Source organism: Saccopteryx bilineata, chromosome 4, assembly GCF_036850765.1.
Source record: "Saccopteryx bilineata isolate mSacBil1 chromosome 4, mSacBil1_pri_phased_curated, whole genome shotgun sequence".
Taxonomy (NCBI): domain Eukaryota; kingdom Metazoa; phylum Chordata; class Mammalia; order Chiroptera; family Emballonuridae; genus Saccopteryx; species Saccopteryx bilineata.
This window is the reverse complement of record NC_089493.1, coordinates 5744545-5765559: the sequence shown is the minus strand read 5'-3', so window position 1 is coordinate 5765559 and position 21015 is coordinate 5744545. Positions and strand designations below refer to the sequence as shown.

The following is a 21015-nucleotide window of genomic DNA, read 5'->3' as shown; positions in this document are numbered from 1 at the left end:
TACTAGGTAGCAGCACCTAGAAGGGTCTGCCAGTGCCCAGGAACCCATGACTGTACCCTTATTTGGAACAGGTCCTTGCAGGTGTAAACAGCTAAGATGAGGTCATACTGGAATAGCATGGGCCCTTTAGTTAACAACTGGTGTACCTCTAAGAGGAGACAGGGAAGAGGCCATGTAATGACACAGGCAGGGAGTAAGCGATATGCTTACAAGCCAAGGGTGGCTGGTCAGCACCAAGCACTGGAGGAGGTGGGGAAGGGTCCGCCCTTAGCACCTGCAGGACCCACCCAGCACTGCGGGCTCTGAATTTCAGACTTCTGGCCTTCCAGCCCTTCAAGATTATAAAAACCTATTTGTTTTAGCCCACATCTCCATGATGACAGTCAGGCGAAAAGAGCAGCCAGTACCTAGACTGAGTTCCATGTGCAGGGTGGAACTGGAGTCCTCCACTTCCGCTTCTGGGAGGGGCATGCTGGTCCGTGGGGACCAGGTTTCACCCTTCACTGCACCACTTGGGTTCCCTTTGCGTCTTTACTTTTTGCCATATTAATACATCTTATTCCAAATAGAATAAATATAAATTTAAATCAGGGAGAAAACAAATTGTTAAATTGACAGAAACCCTGAACCTCTGCCAACCGCTCCTCCCGCCCAGTGTGTCAGTGATGTTTAACCCCTGGTGCTCGGGGCGGGAGTAGGGACGCTGGTCTTGAGCACTTGCCTGGGTTCTTTCAGAGGAAAGAAGTGAGGCCAGGGGACTTCACGGGGGAAGGAGCTGCTGCCTGGGTCGCCAGGGAGGGGCCTCCGTTAATGGGGCCTCGAACATGCCTGAGGACACTTCCCCCGGGGTCACCACCAGTCCCTTTCTGGCCCTGGGAGCTGCAGCCCAGCCCACTATCACAGGCTGGGGCTAGGTATTAAATGGGGTATAAAGGCACATGACAGCGGGGCCCCGCCCTCTGTCCTGCCCACGTGCTGGTGGGTACGCAGGCCTTGGCTCAGCAGCTGGAAAGAGCCCACAGGCTGCTAGCTGTGGACACACAGAGTGCCTGGGGTTGGCTCCAGGAGGCTGAGCAGAGGTGGGGTAGCAGCCAAGGCCTCCTCCAGGAAGCCCTCATGAACCTCTTGGGCTGGGTTAGTTCTAATCTCGACAGACAGAGCCATTCACCCTCCTCCCTCCGGGAGGCCATTCTAACCTGAGCGGATGTCCCTGTGTGCCCTCACCATAGCTGGTATTCCCAGAGGGCTAACAACACACTGCCTGCCCGGAGAGGATGAGCAGGGACCCCTCCCCCGCTGGAGTGACCAGACACCTGTGGAGCACCTAGACCCGTCTGTCTGGCCTGCCTGGGCTCTGCTTACCCAGCCCTCACACCTCCCCCAGCCTCACAGTGCAGATGAGGAAATGGAGGGTCTGGATGTCCCCCAAAGCCTACCCCAGGCCACATAGACCACCAAGACGGCCCCTCTGACTCCAGGGAGGGTGTGAAGACCCTACTGCGATTCACAAACGAAGCCCAACCCTCTTAAAAAACATATTTTATTTTATTCCCTTGGTTGTTTCTGTACATGACACCCCGTGTACAGGGTGGGGGCCTCATCTTCCTTGACCATGGCTGCCTCCCGGGGAGTACCTATCATACTGCCTAGGAGGCTGGCCCCACCCAGGGCAGAGGCGGCCAGTGACCCTGACCCATGCAGAACCGTCCACCTCCCCACCCAGTGACATGGCCCTGCTGTGCCCAGCCCATTCCCCAGGCTCACACCACCGCCCTTGCCACTGGTGGAAGCCCCAGCGAGTGCGCTCGGATCCCCCTCAGCCCCGAGGGCCCATCCCAGCTCACAGGACAGCAGGCAGCGAGCTTGCCTGGGCAGGACAGCACGTGTGGGGAGTGGGGACCCTGGACTGCCCCTGTTGGCCCCTCTGCATTCCCTGGGGCACCCTGGCTGGGGTAGCGGGCTAGAGCTCCAGATATCAGCTGACTTGGGGCCCCGTTTTATAGACTGGCAGCCCGAGGCTCAGAGGGTTAGACTTCCTGTTGCCATGGCTGTATTTCACGGCTGAGGTCTCCCGCTGGCCTGTCTTGCTCCCCAGCCCTTATCCCCAGGGGGATGTGGAGCCTCCAGAGAGTCCCATGGCTTCTTGGTGGGTCCCAGGCCGCCTGCTTCCAGACAGTGAAGGCAGTGGGCATTCCCGGCAGTGCCGTGCGGGGATGCTAGGGCGCATCGGCAGGGGATTCGGCTCTGTGACCAGCACACACCTGGAGCTGCCGCTGTTCCCATCACCAAGACAGCACAGGTGGCCAAGAAGTGTCCCTGGTGCTCTGCAGGGTAGAGGATGTGCAGAGTCAGTGGGTCGCTGGGCAGCCCACCCAGGGGTCATCAGAGACTACTGGGTGGCAGTGGGCAGGCCCGGGAAGGGCTGGAGTGTGGCTGGGTTTCTGGAAGCCTCCAGGTAACTGCAGGCATCACAGAAGCAGCAGCTCTGAGCTCCCCGCCTGCACAATGTGGGTACAAGGGTCCCCATTTCACAGTCGAGAAGAGGGAGAACACCAAGTCTAGGGCCACGGTCACCCAGCTGATGAGTGGCATTCTGACGGAGTCCCAACCCATGGTGTGTGGGTGTCTGGGCAGAGTGGTGGGCCGGGAGCCAGGCGTCACAGGCTGGAGGGCTGGGCCAGTGTCCCCCCCGCAGCAGCGGGCACAGCCTCGCCCTCGGACCCGGCTTCCTGGCCGCGCGCATAGGTGAGCACAATGGTGACGGTGGCGAAGGTGGCGGCGTTGACTGGAAAGGCGCGCAGCAGCGTGGAGGCCAGCCCACGCGTGAAGACACGCCAGCCCTCAGCGCGGTAGCTCTGGCGCACGCAGTCGAGGATTCCGCTGTAGCGCTGGACGCCCCGCAGCCCGTCGGCCTGCAGCCGCGACTTGACCACGTCCACAGGATAGGTGGAGAGCCAGGACGTGATGCCCGAGGTGCCGCCCGCCAGCAGCAGCTTGGGCACCAGCAGCGGGTCGCCTGGCTCGCAGCCCAGGGCGCGCGTCACCACGTCGTAGGTGAGGAAGTAGACCCCGAAGCTGGGCGACTCGCGCAGCAGAGTGGACACCATGCCCCGGTTGACGCCGCGCAGGCCCTCGTGCCGGTAGATCTGCACCAGGCAGTCCAGGGAGCCCCGGTAGGTGCGGGCCGCGCCTGCGTCCTGCAGCTGCAGCCGCGTCTTGGCCAGCTCCATGGGGCAGCAGATGACACACTGGATGGTGCCCGCCGCCGCGCCCGCCAGGAACTGGTTCAGCGGCGAGTCGTGGCCCAGGGCCCTCAGGGTGTTGCCCTGAACGCCGAATACCAGGGCGTTGATGAAGGTGAGCCCCATGAGCGGCGAGCCCAGGCCCTTGTACAGGCCCAGTACCTGCGGGTGCAGAGAGGCGTCAGGGCCCACGCTCCCGCTGGGGCGGGGGCGGGAGTCCAACCAAACTCCCCAAGGAGTCTCCACACGGGGCAGCAGGCCCTGTCCAGCCCAGAGGTTCATGAGGACTAACCAGAACTTTTTCAGAACAAAGCCCTCAATCTGAGAGGCCTGGGCGTTCACACCTTCCCATTTCCAAAGCCCCAGTTCCCCCAGGGGTCCCCCGACTACTCCTAACCCCCCGCCCCGTGGTCCACCCCATCTGCTCAGGCCAGGACACTCACACTCTCCTGCTTGATGATGGACTGGAAGCAGTGGACAGTCCCTCGGTACTGTGGCTTCTCCAGGCTCTGGACCTGCAGCCGCACCTGGAAGGGGGGGTCCGCTGAGAGGCAGGCGAGTCAGAGCTAGAGCAGCAGCTCCCGTGGCCGGCTCCCACGGCTGACACTCCCGAGGAGGCCCGTGGCCGGCTCCCACGGCTGACACTCCCGAGGAGGCCCGTGGCCGGCTCCCACGGCTGACACTCCCGAGGAGGCCCGTGGCCGGCTCCCACGGCTGCCACTCCCGAGGAGGCCCGAGGCCGGCTCCCACGGCTCCCACTCTCGAGGAGGCCCGTGGCCGGCTCCCACGGCTGCCACTCCCGAGGAGGCCCGAGGCCGGCTCCCACGGCTCACACTCCCGAGGAGGCCCGAGGCCGGCTCCCACGGCTCACACTCCCGAGGAGGCCCGTGGCCGGCTCCCACGGCTCCCACTCCCGAGGAGGCCCGTGGCCGGCTCCCACGGCTGCCACTCCCGAGGAGGCCCGAGGCCGGCTCCCACGGCTCACACTCCCGAGGAGGCCCGTGGCCGGCTCCCACGGCTCACACTCCCGAGGAGGCCCGAGGCCGGCTCCCATGGCTCACACTCCCGAGGAGGCCCGAGGCCGGCTCCCACGGCTCCCACTCTCGAGGAGGCCCGTGGCCGGCTCCCACGGCTGCCACTCCCGAGGAGGCCCGAGGCCGGCTCCCACGGCTCACACTCCCGAGGAGGCCCGAGGCCGGCTCCCACGGCTCACACTCCCGAGGAGGCCCGAGGCCGGCTCCCACGGCTCCCACTCTCGAGGAGGCCCGTGGCCGGCTCCCACGGCTCCCACTCCCGAGGAGGCCCGTGGCCGGCTCCCACGGCTCCCACTCTCGAGGAGGCCCGTGGCCGGCTCCCACGGCTGCCACTCCCGAGGAGGCCCAAGGCCAGGCCCACAGGGCAGGGCCCCAAGCCGCTAGCTTCCTGTGGCTGTCAGAATTCCAAGGTATGGTGAGGCTAGATGCCCATGCTCTTCAGGGAGGGGTGTGCGTGAGCAGACAGCCACACAGCCAGCCAGCTACCCTGGACGACACCCAGAGGAGCAGGGAGCCCTCAAGACCTCAGAGGAGTAGAGGCTAAGTGTACAGATGTATGTGAACAACATCAACCCCATCTCTGCACCCCCGAGTTAAATTTCATGCTGTGACCTCTGACCAGCCTCATGGTCTTTAGCAAGTGTATCAAAGCCTTCTAGTTGATGATTATCCGAGTTCCTTAAAATTGTAGCCATGGATATTTGTAACAGCTGGACACCATGACAACCAACGATAAATGTCAAACTGGTAATAGTGTCAATTATAAGCAATCATCTGTCACAAGACCACCAGGAGGTAGGGCCCCTACATTACTGCATTCTTTGTCCCTTTGCCTGGTCGGTCATTAGTACCGGAGGTATACTCTAAAGACAATGCTGTAATAGGGGTCTGGTAGCCAAGAATAATCTGCGCAGAATTGTCATGTGGTCTGTTCTGCTTCAACCCAATTGTCCTTTAAGTCAGTTACTCTGCAATAAATTCTGTTGTATTCTATGGAGCTGCCTGTGTTGTCTTTCAGGCTGAAGGTACCCTCTGGTTACGGTGGCCATGACACCTCTCGCCCACTGTCGGACTCTGAGCCTTCTATGCTGTCTCAGTCTCTGCGGTGTACTGACGGGAATGAGCTCCCGGTGGCAAGCCATGGCCGGTGCCAACGGGGCTCCTGACCTAATATCCGCCGCTCCCCTCCGCTTGTCGGGCTGGCGCACGGCATTGAGACCACAGCATCGCGCCTCGGGGTCCGGGAGGACAGTGGTCATGAGTTAATAAAGTCACAAAAAAGCAGCCGACAGCCTCTGCAGTGACCATGTCAGCAACTCTGAGCCCTGGGGACCAGGCCCAGCCCCCCTTGGAGCCCCTGGTCCTGAAGGTCTCACTGTGAAAGCCTTCTTTGTCAACCGACCCAGAGCTTATCTGTGCTGGGCTACCCGGCCCCACAGTGCAGCGTGGGAGGAAACTTTCCTGGACTCCGCATCTGTCACGGGGCTGGGGCGGGGCTCGGTGCCGGCACATCTTCTCCCGCTCTGACTCAGAAAGCATCACCGTGACCAGCACCATGCGTGAGTGCCCCTCTGGGCCAGGCAGTGGGAGGGGTCTCGAGCATCCTCGTCACCAGCCGTTTCAAAGATGGGGAGACTGAGGCTCAGGGTGTTGCGTTTCCCCTTCAGTGTCTGGGTCTCAGGAAGGACTTCTCTCTTCCCCCATGGCCCCCAACGCTGGCACTAAGACAGCTGAACTAGAGAGATGCCGTGAAGCGCTGTCTCCTCCTTAGGTCACCCTTCCAGACTGGACAATGTCAGGCCCAGGCTCAGGCTCAGGCCAGCCCAGGTCCCACAGAGACCAGAGGCCCGTCTCCCTTTTTCTTCTGACCCCTGGGTCTGTGGTGAAATATGGCCCAGGAACCCATGTCTTATAATATCTAACGTCGAGGATTTAAAAAAATTTTTATTTATTCATTCATTTTAGAGGGGGGGGAGAGAGAGAGAGAGAGAAAGAGAGAGAAGGGGGAGGAGCAGAAAGCATCAACTCCCATATGTGCCTTGACCAGGCAAGCCAGGGTTTTGAACCGGCAACCTCAGTGTTTCCAGGTTGACGCTTTATCCACTGCGCCACCACAGGTCAGGCGACATCGAGGATTTTTAACATTTGGGTGACAGAATCTCATTTCAAGATTGATGACCCTCCCTTGGAAAAGTGGGTCCCCAGGAGACCCCCTGGTCCAGAGTGAGAGTGAGAGAGAGAAAGAGAGAGGAGAAAGGGGTAGAAGCAGGAAGCACCAACTTCCGTATGTGCCTTGACCAGGCAAGTCCAGGGTTTCGAACCAGCAACCTCAGCGTTCCAGGTTGAGGCTTGATCCCCTGCACCACCACAGACCAGGCCAGCATGAGTTTTCTTTACCAGCCCAGGACCTGTGCTAGGCCCAAGTGTACCTCTGTCCTTCCCGTCTCCTGTCCTGTGAGGCCGAGGCCGAGGTCCGTAGGGGACAGAGGAGGGGCAAGAGAGGGGCAAGGCAGGTCCAGCCCCAGGGTCTGGGGTGGGGGTAGGACAGAGAAGAGATGTGCAGGGTTCCTGCGTTCCCAGGGTAAGGCTTACACTCACCTATAACAAAGTCACATTTCTGCTGTGGGTGGAGACAGCTCCAGGTTAGAAAGGAAAGGCGGTAACACAACACCAAATTTCAACATTACATCCAGTCCAGTCGGAGCAGGTGAGGCCAGCCTCCCAGCACCATCCCCTGCCTGAGGCAGCCACTCCCTGGGGAGAGGGGCTTGGACAAAGTGTCCCAGAAGACTATCCTGTCCCCTGAGGAAGGACAGAAAGCTACCCTCCTGTGAAGGCCCTACGGCGAGGACAGTGGCTGTGTTGGTCTAGGCTCGAGAGGGAAACCAAATTCTGGACTCAAATTTTGGTCCAAAGGGCCTGGAGGAATAAACTGGGAAGGTCCCTGCCACAGGATGGTGGGGCTGACACAGAACACAGCTGGCCCTCATCCATTCCGGAACACAGGTCCAATTACATGAGGTACACTAAAAGGCAAAATAAAATGGCCCCGGGCCTCGGGAGTTAGGACAGCGGCTGCCCGGAGAGTGCGGGGGTCTGGGGGGCTGGCCCTGCTCTGTTCCCACGGGTCTAGACCTGTACACCCAGCACGTGTGCACTTCTCCGCACGTTAAATGTGAGTTGCAACTGCAGAGCTAGGAAATAAACCCCACTTGCAAAAGCAAGAATATATACTGTTCTGTATACATTTCTCTTTTTCAGTAGAAATCATTTAATGAGGGGGAGTATACATGAAGGCTGTAATCTTTTCTTCTTTTTAGTTTCTATGTCTCTACTGTGGTTAGTAATTGTTGCAACTTGTATTACTTTTGTAACATAAAGCCAACCAAAAACAATGCGTATGTAACGATTAAGCACATCCAACACTGCCTGCCCAAGGCAACGCAGCCAACGTAGAGCGGAGCAACTTGTCTGCTGGAAGGAAACCATTTGCTTTTCCCCCCACATTTCCCAATTTTCTTGTAAGGAGAGCATTTAACTTTTATAACGGAAAACAGCCAGTAAAAAAAATAAAGTCATTAAAACATGAAATTAAACGAGTATGCTCCTGGGGTGAGGGGCGGGGCAGGGGAGGGGCAGTCACAGGAGTTGAGCTGCAGCATGGACTCCTGGGGGCAGCGCTTCTCCCTTCTGTGATATAAACCTCAGGGTTTTTTTTGTTTTTTTTTATTCATTTTTGAGAGGAGAGAGAGAGACAGAGAGAGAGAGAGAGAGAGAGAGAGGGAGAGAGAGAGAGAGGAGAGACAGAGAGAGAGAAGGGGGGGAGGAGCTGGAAGCATCAACTCCCATATGTGCCTTGACCAGGCAAGCCCAGGGCTTCGAACTGGTGACCTCAGCATTTCCAGATCGACGCTTTATCCACTGCGCCACCACAGGTCAGGCCTAAACCTCAGGTTTTAAAGGCAGGTCTGCCCAGCTGTGATGCCAAGGGGCCACAGTGGCAAAAAAATGGGGGGGGTCACAAATGGATTTCCTCCCTGTAGGTGCCTGGTAGGGGCTTCCAAAGGGCATTAGCTCAGTGTGTGCAGAAGGTCCTGCACCCCAAGTGCTGCAGGGGCGCCTGTCCCAGCTCAGGAGCTCAGACGGGTCGGGGCTCCAGAACGAGTGCTCTGGCGTGACACCGTGGGCACCATAGGGACTGACGGCAGGCTCTGCAGAAGGCCGCCGGGCTGAGGAAGTGAACCAGAGCCACGTCTTGGCTGGACGCAGCTTCCAGAGGCCTTTACAACACATAGCCACAAGATATAAACACAGCATCAAGTGGACAGTGCCAGGCTGTCCCGGGCTGCCCGGCATGTGGGCAGACTTCACGGGGTGGCCAGCTGGGCAGAGCGTGGGCAGCGGTGTGGACAGACACCACCAGGGCCTCACGCTCAGCAGCCCACTGAGGAGGAGAGTAACAGGCCTATGCCGCTCAGCAGATGAACCGGCGGGGCACTGGACTTGAACGCGGCCCAGGGACAGACCTTTTCCAGGCGGAGCCAGTGCAGAAGGCCAGGCCCTGATGTCTCTGCTGGCGGACACCGGGCCCTTTGTTCACAAGTCCTTTTCTTGGCCAAAGAACTCCTGGGTTCCAGGAAAGAGGAGACAGGAAGTCCACCCAGCTGGGCATGGCGTCCTCGCCTGCACCCCGCCCTCATCCAGAGAGAAGCGAGGCCAAGGCCCCTGTTCACAGTGGACAGGTCTGGCTGCATGCCCTGCTGTTAGCCACAGCCACTGTCTCCCACGTAAGCAGGCGAGATAGGGTCCTGACCTGTCTAGTGGAAGGACGTAAAACACTGAAACCCGGGAAAACCTTAGGCAGGAATTCCCAGCAGGATAACTGCATTTCTTTGGTTTCCACCCTGAGGCATCCGAGAACCTGCACCACGACAGTTTCTCCAGGCACAGCGAGCAGGTGCACACCTGCCCTGGGGAAATGACTGCTCGGTGTCCCCATAATGATGACCACTGCTCTGTGCAGGTCAATCACGTCCATGGGAAATAGTGACAAGTTTGGATTCTGTTTCTGTATTTTCTCTCTGAGCTTTTCTTTCTTTTAAGATGTCTGGAGCTTTGCAAGAACGGGGGGGGGGGGGCTGCTCTGGGTGAGGGGAACCAGATCCCTGGTCTCAGCTGGCCAAGCCCCAGGATGGATCTCGACGTGCAGTACCCCTGAGAGATGTGGGGATGGTCCTGGGGGGAGGGGGGGAATGCCCACTCAGCTTAGTGGATAAGCAACTGCCCTTCTGGGTGTCAGAGAACCGGATTCTACTTTATTCTAGACCTGTGCAAAGACCTCGAAGGTGTCCTTAAGGTGGACACTGGAAAGGAGGGGCCTCTGGCCACCCAGACCCTGCAGGCTTCTGTCCTGTGTCTGCGTCTCCACAGGGCCTGAGACCAAAACCATGACGAGACTCACTCACCTTGACCGTGTCAAACGGGTGTCCCACCAGCACACCTGCCACACCTGGAGGAAGAAAGGAGGACTTGAGACCAGGTGGCTCAGGAAGCTGCAGTGTGGGGTGGAGTTCTGGACTGACCGGGGACAGCGCCTTGCTGTGTGCCTGTGCCTGGCTCCTCCCGTGAGCCCCTTAATCCTTGTAGCTGGGGCGGGGGACATTCCCAAGGACACCCCAGGATCCGTTCAACTCAAAGCCGATGTCTCTCCCTCACCCTGCTGCTCGCAGCAGCTGACATCAGTTGTCCCCTGGGGGCTGCACGTGCTATTTCTAATATGGTCCCACTGCTCCAAACACCTCCCAGCATGGGCAGGGGACTCCAGAAATTTTGGACTTGGGGTCAGACCCTTATCCAGAATTGAATTTTCCCTCTGCCCCTTGCCAGCTGGCCAAGCCCACAGAGGATTCTGTTCTGAGCCTCATCTCGTCACCTGTCCGGGTGTGAGCACTGACTTCCCCCAGGGGATGCCCTGGGAACGCCCCCCCAGGACCTGGTGCATGACAGGTGCTGGCTGACCGCTCCTTGTCCCTAGTGGGAGCCGCCAGGTGCCCAGGGGCACCTTGTGACTCTGCAGTTATGCTTGGTCATGTGTCAGTCCAGACCTGCCAAAATTCAGCCCCCCTCGAAGACAAAGGCTCATAAACACTTCTCCAAGTCCCACATGCTGTGCAGATTGCAGACTTCCCTGTGCCCTCCCCCAACCCTGTTACCCCATCTCATGGAGGAGGAGCCCAGGCTCCGTGAGGCTGAGTGACTGCCACACCTCCCTCCCTAGAATTCTGTATGTACATCCAAGAGTCCTTTTACATCACCAGGATTGTTGACGTATAATTAAAACAGCTAACATGTAACATTTCTGCCTGCTGGTTACTGTTCTTAGTGTACTTGTCCTACTTCTCCCTTGTTTTAGAGATATGAGAAGCATCAACTCATACATGCAGCATTTTAGTTGTTCACTGATCACTTTCTCATACGTGCCTTGACCAGAGGACTCCAGCCAAGCCAGCGACCCCTTGCTCAAGCCAGTGACCATGGAATCATGTCTAGGATCCTACACTCAAGCTGGTGACCCGTGCTGAAGCTGGAAGAGCCTGCACTCAAGCCGGAGACCTTGGGGTTTCGAACCTGGGACCTCAGTGTCCCAGGTGCTCTATCCGCTGCACCACCACTGGGCCGGCTACCTCTCTCTCCCTCCTAATACCTGTACAGAAAGGGCTATTAGCTCATTTGATGGATGAGGAAACTGAGACAAAGAGAAGTAACATGTCCATGCCACACAGCTAGAAATGGTGGCTGGGATTTGAACCCCATAACACATGGGGAAATGGCCTCTGAAATCCAGCTCTTCTGCAACAGCCATTTCTTTTAAGGCTGTCGGAGAACAGTTCTATGTCTGCTAAGGTGCCTGGGCCAGGCCACAAAGGGTGGCAGCGTCCCTGTCCCAGACGTCCTCTGGCCTCCAGGGCCACAGACAGACAAGAACTCTACCCCCAGTGTGCTTCTTCTCCTGCGTCGATTCTGACGTGAAGCCTCTGAGATTTTATCTGTAAGACTTCAGGAATGCCAAAGGAGATAACAAGGGTGTGTCTTTTTCTTCAAAACAACCCTACCTGGCATTCCACCAGCCCTGTCATTCTGCAGACTCACATAAGACTTTGAAATCTGTGTTTCTGGTCCTGAGAGACACACTTTGTTTCTTTTTAAAAGATTTTATATATTGATTTTAGAGAGAGGCGAGAGAAAAAGAGAAAGGTGGGGGGAGGAGTGGGAAGTATCAATTCATAATTGCTTGCTTCTCCTTTGTGCCTTGACCAGGCAAGCCCGGGGGCTTCTGTTGGGCAGATAAAATGTATTATGCTCACTTTGTTAAAGATAACACGAGGAGGCCGTTGCCCAGGTGATATTAATGTGTGTTGAGAATTGTTGTAGCCTGAGGCTTGGTTTTGGGATTAAGCCTGTCCCACCCTTCTTGGTGTGAGGTGGTACAATCCTATCATGCCTCAGAGAAGTGACTCTGTATTAGAGACTTCCCTATTATGTATATTGGATTAAGGGTTTGGATTTCTACACTATAAAATGGGAACGGAGTGGGAGTTTGTCGCTCTTGGTTCCTGAGATTATCATTAGAAGAGAGAGCAGAGGAGAGCAGAGAAAGGCCACGTGGAGGTGGCCAGGAGAAGCAGCCAAGATGGTGGAGTGCTGAGTGAGATGCCAGTTTGTGTAGAGTTTGTATTTGGGATAAGGAAGGAGATGGGGAACAGAGGTGAATAAGTCTGGTGAGCTAGAAACCTTTGATTCTAGGAAACTCGGATAAGTCAGTAGCTTTGTGAGCACTGAATGTGACTGGGTTTTGGAGCCCAGTGTGTATTTTTTACTTGCCCGCCGGGTGCAAGCTAGGATTAAAGACTATGGCCCACCAGTTTGTGGCTCCGTTGTTTCTTTACCGACTGTCCGAATCCAATGTGAACCTGCATGGGCCAGGCGGCTGTGATAGTGGCCCTGGCCTTGGCTACTGGTTTTACAGCTTCGAACCAGCGACCTTGGCATTCCAGGTAAACGCTTTATCTACTGTGCCACCACAGGTTGGGCCAGCTATAGAAAACACTTTGTTTCTGTTGTTTGAGATCTATCTTTTTTTCCATTTCATAGTTTGAATCTGAAAATTCTACTTCTAGAACCTCTCTTCTTGGGCTGAAACTGGATTTTGGGGGGTTTTAGAAATCTAACACTCGCTAACTAGCCTGCCTTCTCCCTCTGGCTGTGGCCCCCTCCAGCCCACCAAGCTCCTTGCAGCCAGACCCAGCTGGTGGTCTTAGGGAAGCACAGACTAGAAGTGTTGTAGGTCTCTTTCCTGTGGTGGACACTCCTGCCTCTGGATGGGGGCAGAGCCACACCCACCAGCCCAGGTTGTCGGAGGCTCTAGGAAAGGGCTTCAAGTACACATATTTGCATCCCCACTACCTTCCTAGGCTGGTTTCCTCAGGCAAGGGAGGGGAAACCACAGTCCTAGAGGCCTCTGGCAGCGAGGTGCTGGGAGGGATATACCTGTCCCTGTCCCCACCCCCACCCACAATGAGCTTCTCTCTGCACCTCCTCCTATCCATGCCCCAGCAGGAAGACCTCTACCCAGAGCCCAGGGTCTAGGTGGGCAAAGACCTGGTGCTGGTGCCCTTGTGGGGAGAGGAGGCAGGCATGCTTAGACTTCCACCAAGTGAGGCCTCCAGTGTGCTGTCAATCAAGAGCCTGCCCTGCCTCTCTAAGGACATGCTGAACAGGTGACTTACCCCCAAACAATCAACATGGGCTGCTGTCCTCCCCACATTTGGAAATCTGAAGGTTTCCAAGGCCACTGAGGAGAAGCACACCATTATCTGCCCTGAACCTCCAGGCCTTAAGGAGCCCAAGCCCAAAGGAACCAGACAGGGGCCCCTGGGGGCCCAGGCTCCCAGGTTGGAGGGGCGGCTTTCTTTGCCTGTGCTCGGTTCCTGGACAGTCTCCCTGCTAGGGCTCCGCCACGCCCAGGAGCCAAAGGCGGGTCGGGATACAATCAGTCCCTGTCCTGTGGGCTGAAGGGGAGGCAGAGCCCTGCCGGCTCTCTTGCAGGAGCATTGTTGGGCGGATAAAATGTATTTTGCTCACTTTGTTAAAGATGGCGCTGCCCACGTGGAGGCCATTGCCCAGGTAATATTAATGTGTTTGGGGCGGGCTGTGGGCAGGCAGAATCCTTGTAGCCTGGGGCTTGGTTTTGGGATTAAGCCTTTCCCACCCTTTTTGATGTGGGGTGGTGCAATCCCATCATGCCCCAGATAAGTGACTTTGTATTAGAGCAGGGGTCCCCAAACTTTTTACACAGGGGGCCAGTTCACTGTCCCTCAGACCGTTGGAGGGCCGGACTATAAAAAAACTATGAACAAATCCCTATGCATACTGCACATATCTTATTTCAAAGTAAAAAAAACAAAAACAAAAACATGAACAAATACAATATTTAAAATAAAGAACAAGTAAATTTAAATCAACAAACTGACCAGTATTTCAATGGGAACTATGGGCCTGCTTTTGGCTAATGAGATGGTCAATGTGCTCCTCTCACTGACCACCAATGAAAGAGGTGCCCCTTCTGGAAGTGCGGCGGGGGCCGGATAAATGGCCTCAGGGGGCCGCATGTGGCCCGCGGGCCGTAGTTTGGGGACCCCTGTATTAGAGACTTCCCTATTTGTATATTGGATTAAAGGTTTTGGTTTCTACACTATAAAATGGGGACAACGGCCTGGCGTGCAGAGGTCCCGGGTTCAATTCCCGGCCAGGGCACACAGGAGAAGCACCCATCTGCTTCTCCACCCCTCCCCCTCTCCTTCCTCTCTGTCTCTCTCTTCCCCTCCCGCAGCTGAAGCTCCATTGGAGCAAAGATGGCCCGGGATGGTCCGGGCGCTGGGGATGGCTCCTTGGCCTCTGCCCCAGGCGCTAGAGTGGCTCTGGTCGCAACAGAGCACCGCCCCCGGAGGGGCAGAGCATCGCCCCCTGGTGGGCAGAGCATAGCCCCTGGTGGGTGTGCCGGGTGGATCCTGGTTGGGCACATGCGGGAGTCTGTCTGACTGTCTCTCGTTTCCAGCTTCAAAAAAATACACACACACAAAAAAGGGGGGGGGACAAAACGGGAGCTTGCGCTCTTGGTTCCTGAGATTATCATTAGAGGAGAGAGCAGAGAGGAGAGCAGAGAGGAGAGCAGAGAGAGGCCATGTGGAGGAGGCCAGGAGAAGCAGCCAAGATGGTGGAGTGTTGAGTGAGAAGCCAGTTTGTGCAGGGAGAAGGAAGGAGATGGGGAACAGAGGAGAATAAGGCTGGTGAGCTAGAAACCTTTGATTCTAGGAAACTCGGATTAGTCAGTAGCTTTGTGAGCACTGAATGTGAGTGGGTTTTGGAACCCAGTGTGTGTTTTTATTTGCCCGCCGGGAGCAAGCTAGAATTAAAGGTGATGGCCCATAAGTTCTCGGCTCCGTTGTTTCTTTACCAACTGTCCGAATCCAATGAGAACCTGCATGGGCCAGGCAGCAGTAGTAGTAGCCCTGGCTTCTGGCTTTACAAGCATGCAGGACAATTCCGTACTAGGCCCTTCACTTCTCAGAGCCTGGGTTTCTCCTGGGTCAGATAAGACCAGGAGAGGGTCCCAAGGAAGTGGAGACTTCTGACCCTCTGCCTCCTTCCTACAGCCACTCCCATCCTCACCCCCCCCGGGGGGGGGGGGGCTCAGGCCTCAGCAGCAGGGAAGTAGGTAGGGTCCACATGCAAGGGCAGTGGGACAGTGGGGACAGCCAGTGAAGCACCTGCAGCTCGGCAGGCTGGACCAGGGGCTTAGACAGAATCTCTCCCAGGTGGGCCTGGTGACGATGGGCCGACAGGCATTCCAGCAGGAGCCCAGAGTGACTGACCGTGTCTGGGGCACAGGTCTCTAAGCAGGTCTGGTCTTAGGAAGGATTCCTACCCCAAACCCCAAGCTCTCAGGACATCTTTGGAAAAACAGAGGGAACCCTGCCCCGCTGGGGAGAGAACCCACATCCCCCAGGTTGGAAAGGGGTACTAGCCCTGGAACAGCCCCCACCCTCCAGAGCCACCACTGGGGGTAGTGGTGGAGGCAAGCGGGGGCCCAGGAGGGGCCCAGGAGTGGTGGCAGACACGGAGGGTAGGGGAACGGTGATCAGAGTGGGTAGGGGAGCTCAGAGCTGGAGCTGCAGAACGGACCCTCCCTGGCCTTCCTGTCTCCTCCGGTGCCTGGGATTGTGAGAAATGCTCCACTGATTTGCTGAAAACTCTGGGGTTTCCACCCCCCTTTTCAGGCTCCAGCCCTTAGTTTCCTGCGGCCTGATTGGGTAACAGTCTGGGAAATTCTTGAATCCCTTCCCACACATCACTCCCTGGCACTTCCCCTTCACTTAGCTTCCTCTCAGCCCACAGCTTAAGGCCACGGAGAGTGGCCACTCCTCTTCCTCCAGGGCACCCACCACTGGCAGGTGCTGGAGGAGAGAAGCTCCAGAGGTCAGCGCTGGGCTGGACCTGGGACACCCAGCCAGCCCTCTCTCTGCCCAGGAGGCTGGGTCTGCCACATCTGTCAACTCACCGCCAAATTCCTGATCGCTAAATCCTGCTCCCAATTAATACCTGTTGAATAAATTAACTCTCCAAGTAAAAGCAGAGAAACTCAAGGGCAAACAAGAGACGCGGCGCGCCACGCCCAAGGTGGGGCCGCAGCGGAGCCAGGAATGCACACTGGCTCGGGTCCTCCAGGGGAAACAGAATTGGACCTCAGCGACAAGGCCCGGCCTCCGTGAAGGTATCCCACGCCGGTGACACGTCTGCGTGAACCGCAGGGCTAGCCCACGGGGCGTATTCAGGCTCACTCCACCACTCGATTGGAGTCCCCCCAACAGCAGTTCACTGGTAGACAAAGGGAGGGGGCGGGTGCCGATGGGTGCTTGGACGCGTGGGCTCGGGACAGCACCGTACAGTGCCCCCCATTAGCCCCCAAGCGGGCAGTCGGGTGGCCCAGCTCCGCCCCGGAGGCTGCAGAGGGGTGGGGGGTGGGGAGAGCTGGTACCAGCCTCAAACTTCTCCGGCCCTGGGAGCGGACCTGCTCCAGGTGGGATGCGGATGGGTGAGGCAGCGAGGAAGAGGCGCTCGCTCCAGACCTCTGCGAGGGCAGCGCGTGGAGGGGGGACGGGACACCTTCCTGGCTGTCCCCTCTCCGCCAAGTCACGGTGCCGCCCCGGGGTCCCAGGCCTCCCGTCCGAAATTGCCCCAGAGGACTTAAAAAATACTTGCCCTCGTGGACAGTGCGCTAGGCGCGCTCAGGCCTGGGGTCAATCCACGCTCACGAAAGCCCGGTGAGACGAGAGCTTTGTTACCCCAGTTGCAGACGAGAAAACCCCGGCCCGAGGACACGCCGCTGGGCCGAGCGCTCGCAGGTGAGCCAACCCCCCCCCCGGAGGCCTGCCTCCAGCCCCCGAAACTCGGGCGCGCAGCGTACCCGGCCCCGCGCGCACCCCGCCCGCCTCCTTACCCCCAGCGCATCCAGCCAGGAAGTCGAGCGCCATTGCAAGTCTGGCCGTCCTTCCTCCACGTCCTTCTCCTTCTCCGACCCTTCGCCGGGCTAGTCGCGGTCTGGAGCCTCCCGGCACGCTGGGTTGGGGCTCGGTCTAGCCGCCGCCTCCGGGCACGGAGCCCCGGTCACACCAGGAGCGGAGGGCGGCAGTGGAGGCAGCTCAGCGCGCGACTCCTCGTGCGGCGCAGGTTCCTGGCTGGCCGGGTCGCGAGCCTTCGAGGCGATCAGTCGGCCGCCAGTGGTCCCTCATTTCCCCGCGCGCCCCGCCCCCCGGGCCGGCCGGTGGGCTCGGGCGGGGCGCAGAGCGCAGCCAATGGGCGGGCGAGGCGCGGACAACGCCCCGGGACCTGCGCGCCACCGCCGCGTTTCATTGGCTGCGCGTGCCAGGAGTGGGCGGGACTCGGGGGACGTGCCGGGAGGGCGGGTGGGGGCGGTGTAGAGGCGCTGCAGACAAAGAGTGTGTTTCGTGAGCCCGCCCGCGCGCGGCTTGGGGCAGGAGACTCCCGGTGTGCGCGGAAGCCGGCCCGCGGGGTCCAGCCCGAGAGCCTACTCCCTGACCGTGGTCTGCGAGGCCCGGGGACCTCCCGGCATGTGCATATGCGATGCGTGTCAGCTGGGCGAGGCGTGGGGTGCGCTCGCTCCGGACTGGGCCCGGGAACTTGAGACCTGGGTTCAGATCCCGACTCCGCCGCCCAACCTTAGCTTCCTCGCCTGTATAATGGGTACACTGCCGCAATAACGGCCTGCGTGCTCGTGCACAACGCGTTGTGATACTCTTCCCGCGGCGAAGCGCCCCCTCGGGGAGCCTTCGCCCTTCCACTGGCGCGCCCGCTGTGCGATGGGCCTGGGGCTCTGGCCGCGCGGGGTCTCGGGGTCTGAGCGCTCCGGCGTTTCGGGCGGTGGAGAGCGAGCCTGAAAAAGAAACGGGGCGAGGGGCGTGTCAGGCCGTCGGAGTCGCGCACTTGCCCGTGGACTGCGGGAGCCGCGGAAGGCTGGGGAGCGGAAGAGGTCCCCGGACAGGCCGAGAGCTGCGGGGGGAACAGGCCAGGTCGCAGCGCGGCCCTCCCGAGCCGCCAGGACGAGATGGGGCATAGAGGTTGGGAGTTGGACTGCGGCTCCGGGAGTGGCTCCTGGCTCCGGTCGCTGCGGGGAGTTGGGCGGTAGGAGGAGGGGGTAAGTAAGAACCGAATCCGTAGCCGTTACCCACACCCTGAGAGTCCCTGACATTGGTACCACTCCATGGTTCCTGAGGACTGTCCGGGTCAGCGACTTCCCCTGGTTCTCCTTTCCCACCGTCTCAAGAAGTCCAGACTGTCCAGCTGGGGCCGAGCTTGGCTGAGAGCTCGGTAGCTTCATAGTGAGTCAAATGACAGCCAAGTCGGGTGGGGCTGGGGAGGGGCAATTTCCTTCTTCACCCGCCTGCGGTCAGGGCCGCACTGCAGAGTTTCTGGATGGTAGGTTGTGGACCTCACAGTTGTATCTATTTTTATTTATTTATTTTTAGAAAGGGAGAGAGACAGATAGAAACATCGATCTGTTCCTGTATGTGCCCAGATCAGGGTGGAACCCACAACCTTTGTGTATCAGCGTGACATTCTAACCAACCACTCCACCCAGACAGGGCTAGGACGCAGCTTAATTTACTCTAATTTTACCGGTTCGGATATCAGGATGGAGGTTACAATGGCTGTATCTCATAAACAGGTTTTCAGCTGATCTATCTATATTTGCTACTAGGGGATTTGTCCGGCATATGTAAGCAGTGAACCATAGTGATACAGAGGTCACTGGGAAGCCAACCATCAGTGTGATTTCCTTGCATTCTTTTTTTTTTAATAAATAAATTTTTATTAATTTTAATAGGATGACATCAATAAATCAGGGTACATATATTCAAAGAAAACATGTCCAGTTTATCTTGTCATTCAATTATATTGCATACCCATCACCCAAAGTCAGATTGTCCTCTGTCACCTTCTATCTAGTTTTCTTTGTGCCCCTCCGATTTCCTTGCATTCTTCTAACAATCTTAAATAGAGCAGTCATTTAAGAAGAGACCCAAACCCAGGCCTGCTGATTCCTAGTCCAGTGCTCGTGATGGTTGGTGGGCCCTGTATTAGCGGTCTGGAGAACCGGGTTTGAGTATCACCAGTTTCTCTGACCCAGCCCCATGCTCAAGGAAGCAGGGGGCGCCGCGTGGGGAGGAGTGGCTAATATTCAGAGAAGCAGCAGCATGGGGGTTTCAGAGGAAGCACAGACCCGAAACAGGACAGGACTTGACTGTGGGGACACTCAGGTGGCTGGAGGCCTCTGAGACTGTAAGGATTAAACTGGACAACCTTTATCCAGGTGACTCACTCTAGGAAGGGGTATACCTGGGTTGACCTGGCCTCAGGACCTTAAACACAGCAGCCTACAGCATCCATCCCTGGTTTGGGAGGTTTGAGAGGAATTTGAGTACCTTAACAGGGCAGTAAGTGGAAATTATTATGGAACAACTGAACAGTGCATGTGCCTTTCGTGCTAGCTTGGGGCAGGTTGCATGACCCCTTGTACAGTTGTAGATGTGAACAAAACCAACTCCATCTCTGCATCCCCAAGTTAAGTTTCCTGCTGTGACCTCTGACCAGCCTCAGGGTCTTTAGCAAGCATGTCAAGGCCTTCTAGTTGATGATTATCTGAGTTTCTTAATATGTAGCCATGAATATTTTTGGGAGTAACTGGAGGGCGTGAGAACCAAAGATAAATGTCAAACTGGTAATAGTGTCAATTATAAGCAATCATCTGTCACAAGACCACCAGGAGGTAGGGCCCCTACATTACTGCATTCTTTGTCCCTTTGCCTGGTGGGTCATTAGTACCGGAGGTATACTCTAAAGACAATGCTGTAATAGGGGTCTGGTAGCCAAGAATAATCTGTGCAGAACCGTCAGGTGGCCTGTTCTTCTCCGACCCAATCTTCCTGTAAGTCGATTACCCTGCAATAAATTCTGTTGTATTCTATGGAGTTGCCCTGTTGTCTTTCAGGCTGAAGATGCCTCCTGGTTATGGTGGCGGTGATACCTCTGCCCCTCCATCAGACAGTCGTCGCTCCCTGGGGGCTCATAGGAAGGGGCCCGGCCCCCTGCACACAGTCGGCACTCAGTAGTTGATCTGCTCCTTGGAGAGTTGCCCCGTTTGGCCGTCCCTGCCGGGACCCATGTGAGCAGTCTGGTGCAGGCGGCAGTGAGACCCTGCAGGCCTCCCGCTTCCGAACTTAGAGGTGGGGCTGGCTTGCAGGAAGCCAGTGTTCATTCAGGCTGGGGCTGGTTGGGTTTGGGGACAAAGGTCTAGTTTGTAGGGAACAGTGTAAGGGTATTCTCTGGGGTAGGGAGGAAGGGGTGGAGACAGGCAAGGGGAGAAGATGGAATCACTTGGGTGCTAAACCTAAAACCATGCTTCTCTTTGAAACCTCTGCCCGAACAGTGTGTGTTGCTGTGCTGTCGGAGAGCTGTTCACTCAGGTGGTGCCCGGGCAGTGATGGCACGGGTCTGTGCCAGGCGTGGGAACAAGGCGGACTCTCCTCTGGCCGCCAGGGGCTCCCTGACAGGTAGGGAGAGACCAGATAGGAAAGAACAAAGTCAATGCCAAGTCCGTGAGCTCGTGATGCCCACGTCCCCAGCCTGCGTTGTTATGTCAGTGAGGGTTCTGTCTGTTCTGTTTCATTTCCTGAGGATAAAATTACGGCACAGAATGTGCTTGGTCTGACTCCTCATGTCCCTGATAGCCCCAGACGCCCCCTCCCAGGGGAGGGCCTCCTGCCTGGCTCTTCTCAGAGTCCAGCCTTTAGGGGCAGAAGGGGTCCAAGGCCAGAGCAGCAGGATCACAGCGAGTGGGAAGGAAGTGTCACAAGGGGACCAGGACTCAAGCCAGGTGACTGAGGTGTGGGATGGATTTGTTAGTTCATGCAGCTTGTATAATCTCTTCAAGCAGACAGGTTTGGTGTGGAAAAACCGGGAACAGCAGCAGGAAGAGGAAGCTGCCTCTGTTCTGCCCCCCTTGCGATCTGCTGAAGTCAGTGGAGGAGGCTGTTTGGCCCGGGGGCAAGGCTGGCGCTCAGGGTGCCACAGGGTGAGAGGGGTGTGGAGGGTTGGGCCAAGGA

The 21015-nt window shown here is 57.5% G+C and overlaps 1 protein-coding gene across 1 annotated transcript; it reads right to left on the bottom strand.

Moving 5' to 3' along the window:
- Window positions 1–1526: 1526 nt before the first annotated feature.
- SLC25A29 (solute carrier family 25 member 29) lies at window positions 1527–17223 on the bottom strand. The gene is made up of 4 exons (XM_066276255.1): window positions 16833–17223; window positions 9742–9785; window positions 3686–3769; window positions 1527–3404 (listed from the first exon to the last, which is right to left on the bottom strand). The coding sequence occupies exons 1-4, from the start codon at window positions 16864–16866 to the stop codon at window positions 2658–2660; spliced, it is 909 nt and encodes a 302-aa protein (XP_066132352.1). The 5' UTR covers window positions 16867–17223; the 3' UTR covers window positions 1527–2657.
- Between the last annotated feature and the right edge of the window lie 3792 nt (window positions 17224–21015).